The 4084-nt window shown below is 23.8% G+C and overlaps 1 protein-coding gene across 2 annotated transcripts in view; it reads right to left on the minus strand.

Moving 5' to 3' along the window:
* Nucleotides 1–4084, minus strand: part of LOC102674108 (protein fem-1 homolog CG6966) — a 30195-nt gene that overhangs the window by 11153 nt on the left and 14958 nt on the right. The window contains exon 1 of one of the 2 annotated variants that reach the window (XM_006608784.2): nt 50–186. The exons of the other annotated variant lie outside the window; for it this stretch is intronic. Within the exon in view, the coding sequence (XP_006608847.1) occupies nt 50–85 (36 nt within the window). The 5' untranslated portion in view covers nt 86–186. Of the gene's footprint in view, nt 1–49; nt 187–4084 lie in introns of those variants that run through there. 2 annotated transcript variants of the gene reach the window in all.

Raw genomic sequence — 4084 nt, forward strand, 5'->3', positions numbered from 1 at the left:
ATTGAATAAATCGTTTATGGTAATGAATTAAATTATATACGAAACTCACCCGTGTAAAATAATCTTCATTCACCTCATATTCCATTTTGTCGTTCTCCTTTTCTCAGACACAATTAACGAGTTTGTTTCCCGCTCACGCTTTTTAATACGTTCGATCAAGCAGCTATATATATTCGAGTGATACGAATCGATTGTCGTAACTCAAGAATCATGTGATTCATAAGTTATACAATTCTTTTTACATGAAATTTATTCAATTATTTTAAAATAATTTAATTATTTAATTATATATGTATTTTAATAATAAACATATAAATTATAATATAACGATTCATAGATTAATATATTAACATAAAAAAAATTCAAGTAATTCATATATTAAAATCTTTGTATAAATACTTACACTGATTAAAAGATAAAATAAATAAAAAATTATAATATTTTTTCGAATATAAATAGGTGCTTATTATAATATACACACTCGCGTACTTGTTTAACGTGAAACGATATTGATATTTTGAAAATATGGCATTTTATCATTGTTCGAACACGAGCAAGGAAGCATTTTGAATATGCATAACAATACGATATACAATGTGTAATGCGCCGAAGTTGATAATAAAATTGGATCGTGTGTGAGAAAATTGAAACTATATAATATATGCTCGATCGATAATCGACAAATAAATCGACAGATAATTAACTACTGATTTAATTTTTTTAGAAATGAAATAAATTTATGTTATTTTTGTAAAAGAAAAAAATCACTTGCTGAAGCTTGTTTAAATCGTCACTGTTCGTTCAAGACTTCTTGAAGTATGTGATCGCAAGATTCTAGCCAACGATGTAAAAGAGTAGGAGAAAGAAAAACATGTAGTGAAAGAGGAAGAGAGGGACCTTCTTTACCATGTGCAGGATTGAAAAAGAGGTGGTTACTTTAAAGATAGGAATATGTATAAAATGCGAGAAAGTTGGTCCTGCATATCGATATTTATGCAATAGTCTCGACGATCGTAAACTTGTACATGCGCCAGAACACCTTCGTGTACACTTTCTAATTGTTCTTCCTGATCAACTCTTACCGACTATTATGTAACAGGGGTTAAGTTAGAATGTATGCAAGTTATGATGTACATACATACTTATATAAATTTATCCCGCCGATCATTCTGTTATATCGGCTTTAACATCCGAGTTCATTGGAACGAAGAAATTCGATTTTCCGTACTAATTGACTGACATAGATTGGTTTTTGGTTGGAAATCTGATTTTTTATGGATAATTGAATAATTATTTATTTGAAATAAATCTACATAATATTAAAAAATATTAAAAAAAAATATATATTCGTATTATAAAATAAGATATCTTAAATAATTTAATGGAATTTCTTAAGTTATTTAAAAAACATTTTTAAACCTTCAACTATGATTGAGATTATACTTTTAACATACTTTTTTTTACATATTTCTTATAAGAAATTTTTTTATAAAAAATTATTTTTATCATATAAATAAGTATGTTATGTATAATTTAAATAATATAAAGTAATTTTTTTTTATTTTTTATAAATTTTTCTTTCACGCCTTGATAATTTGTTATTTTTTTCTTAACAAGGTAAATTATTTATAATGAATTATGCTAATTTATTTGATAACCTTGAAAACTCCTTAAAAAACCTACCGGAGATCAATTTTAAATTAGAATTTTAAATATCCTTTTAAATTGATTAATATTGAAAATCTTGATATTTTATTTCAGTGCATAAATTTATTTGTTTCGAATAAAGTTCTTTAACCTTTATTATGTTATTATCAATAAATCTTAACATTAAAACTTAGACATTTCATGTTTCATAATTTCGAGTTTCGCAAGCTCAACTTAGTAAACAATATTCTTTACATGCATATGTACTTATATTTTCTTCTTCAGATAATGTGAATGATGGTAATACGTCGTCTTCGCATCTTAAGAATGATTTGTGCAAAGAACATAGTTTCAATCGCGTTGATAACATACAAGCCTATAATATACAAGCCAAAATGGTATAATCGCTTATCTAAATATTTTTTAATCTTTGATACATTTTTCAATGCCATCAAATAAATCGTCTCCCCATTAATTTTAATTACCACGTATTAAAAATAATTTCAATAATTTTTATTTGAAGTAGATTACAGACAAAAATTATTTAATATTTTAGTATCAAAGTAGAAAATAAAAACTCGATTAACAGTTAAGAACATGTTAATAGACGCGATTTACGTCACTACTAGAAAGAATTACTCTTTGAATGTTACACTGCAATGCGTCACACTGGTGCAGAGAAAAAAATATCTACTATAATTACGTGATCGAGTATCCTTAGTTGTGTAACGAATCGTTGAAGTGCAACAGGTATCACATGTATACGTCAGTATTATGTATAACTTCCTGCGGATGCAAATTCTTAACGTAGGAAACATCATGCGCGGGAATTGCGTAAAATGACACTTGTTTCTGACATAATAGCGAAAGCAGGTTTTTTTTATATGGAATAACTTGGAATAAATTTAAAACACTTTTGGTAAAACTAGTTAACATTGATATTGGAAGCATAGAAACGAGAATTATTACGTATGTTCGGGGTATTTAGCTTTTTTTCCTTATTCATTTATTTACAACAAGTATTGGAATATTTAAATAACAATTAGAACAAATTGGAAAGAATGGATTTTTTTTAGCACAATTCTTTATTTATTAATTATTTCTTTCGAGATTTTTATAAATGTTTCACAGTAAAATTATAAATATGAAATATCTTTAAAAGAAAAACGAAAACAATTAGGATATTGAATTATGAAAGAAAACTATGAAAAAAGATACAATTCATATATAGAACGATATTATATGAGATTGCATTTACTTTCTAAACAAGATTATTACAACTTTCAAAGAAAAATATTTATAGAAAGTATTTATAAAAAGTATTAAAAGTGATAAAGTTTCAACGTGATACAATCATTAACCGAGTCAGTATTTTATAACAATATCGTGAAACGAATTATTAATAATTTTACGTAATACATATATATAACAATAAAAATCATAAATATTTAAAAGCAGTTTTAAATTATCATATATCTATTTCGTGAATTATTATAATGATTCTTTCATTAAATATTAGTAATAATATCATTAATGAACAGATCTTATACACTATCTATCTAAAGTTTTTATTTATTTCATTATTTTAAAAAAATTCTTATTATTTATTAAAATTTTCATATGAAAATTCCATGAGAATTCTTATCCATAATTTACTATTATAAATAATAATTTAATATAATAATAATAATAATTTATTATTCAAAGATTTCTTATCAAGTTGAGGATCCATTCACTCAAGATATAATTATTGTTTCAATATGTCAGTAATAAAAATAAATAAAATAATTGTTTTCACAGTGTTAGAAATGATTTATTATATTCTTACAATTCTTCATATTTATATTCTTATATTTTTGTATTATTCTTCATCATATTCTTATACTATTAGTAGTACAATCGTTGAATATGAATTCTTATCATATTCAAAGTAAATAATTCAAAATATATTCAAAGTAAATAAGATAATAGATTCGTCATATTCTTAAACAAAAAAATGTTTAAAGAACGTTCACAGGATAAATCGAATTTTATTTCTTTGTTTTTCTCTTTTTCTTTAGAAATGTTTAACGAATGTTGGAATAAAGTAAATTTTACTTCTTCATTTTTTTTTTCATTTCTTAGAATATATGATCGATGCAATTATAAACGTATAAATACTTACAAGAAAAGGTCGTTACACTGAAATATAATTTTCCTTTTTGCAATATAATAATTCAGCATGTAATATTAATGCACAGTATAAACATCTCACAGTATATTTTATATGATGAGTATGATGAAGAAAATGTTTATATTTTAAAATTGAAATAAATATTCAGAATTTTATTTGACCGTAAATAATTTTTTTAGTGTGCATAATCGACATCTTAAGATGACAAACATATTTCTTATTTCTCATTAATTCATGTAAATGATTAAAAAAAAAAAAAAAAAA

This window comes from Apis dorsata, unplaced genomic scaffold, assembly GCF_000469605.1.
Source record: "Apis dorsata unplaced genomic scaffold, Apis dorsata 1.3 scaffold_44, whole genome shotgun sequence".
NCBI classification, from domain to species: domain Eukaryota; kingdom Metazoa; phylum Arthropoda; class Insecta; order Hymenoptera; family Apidae; genus Apis; species Apis dorsata.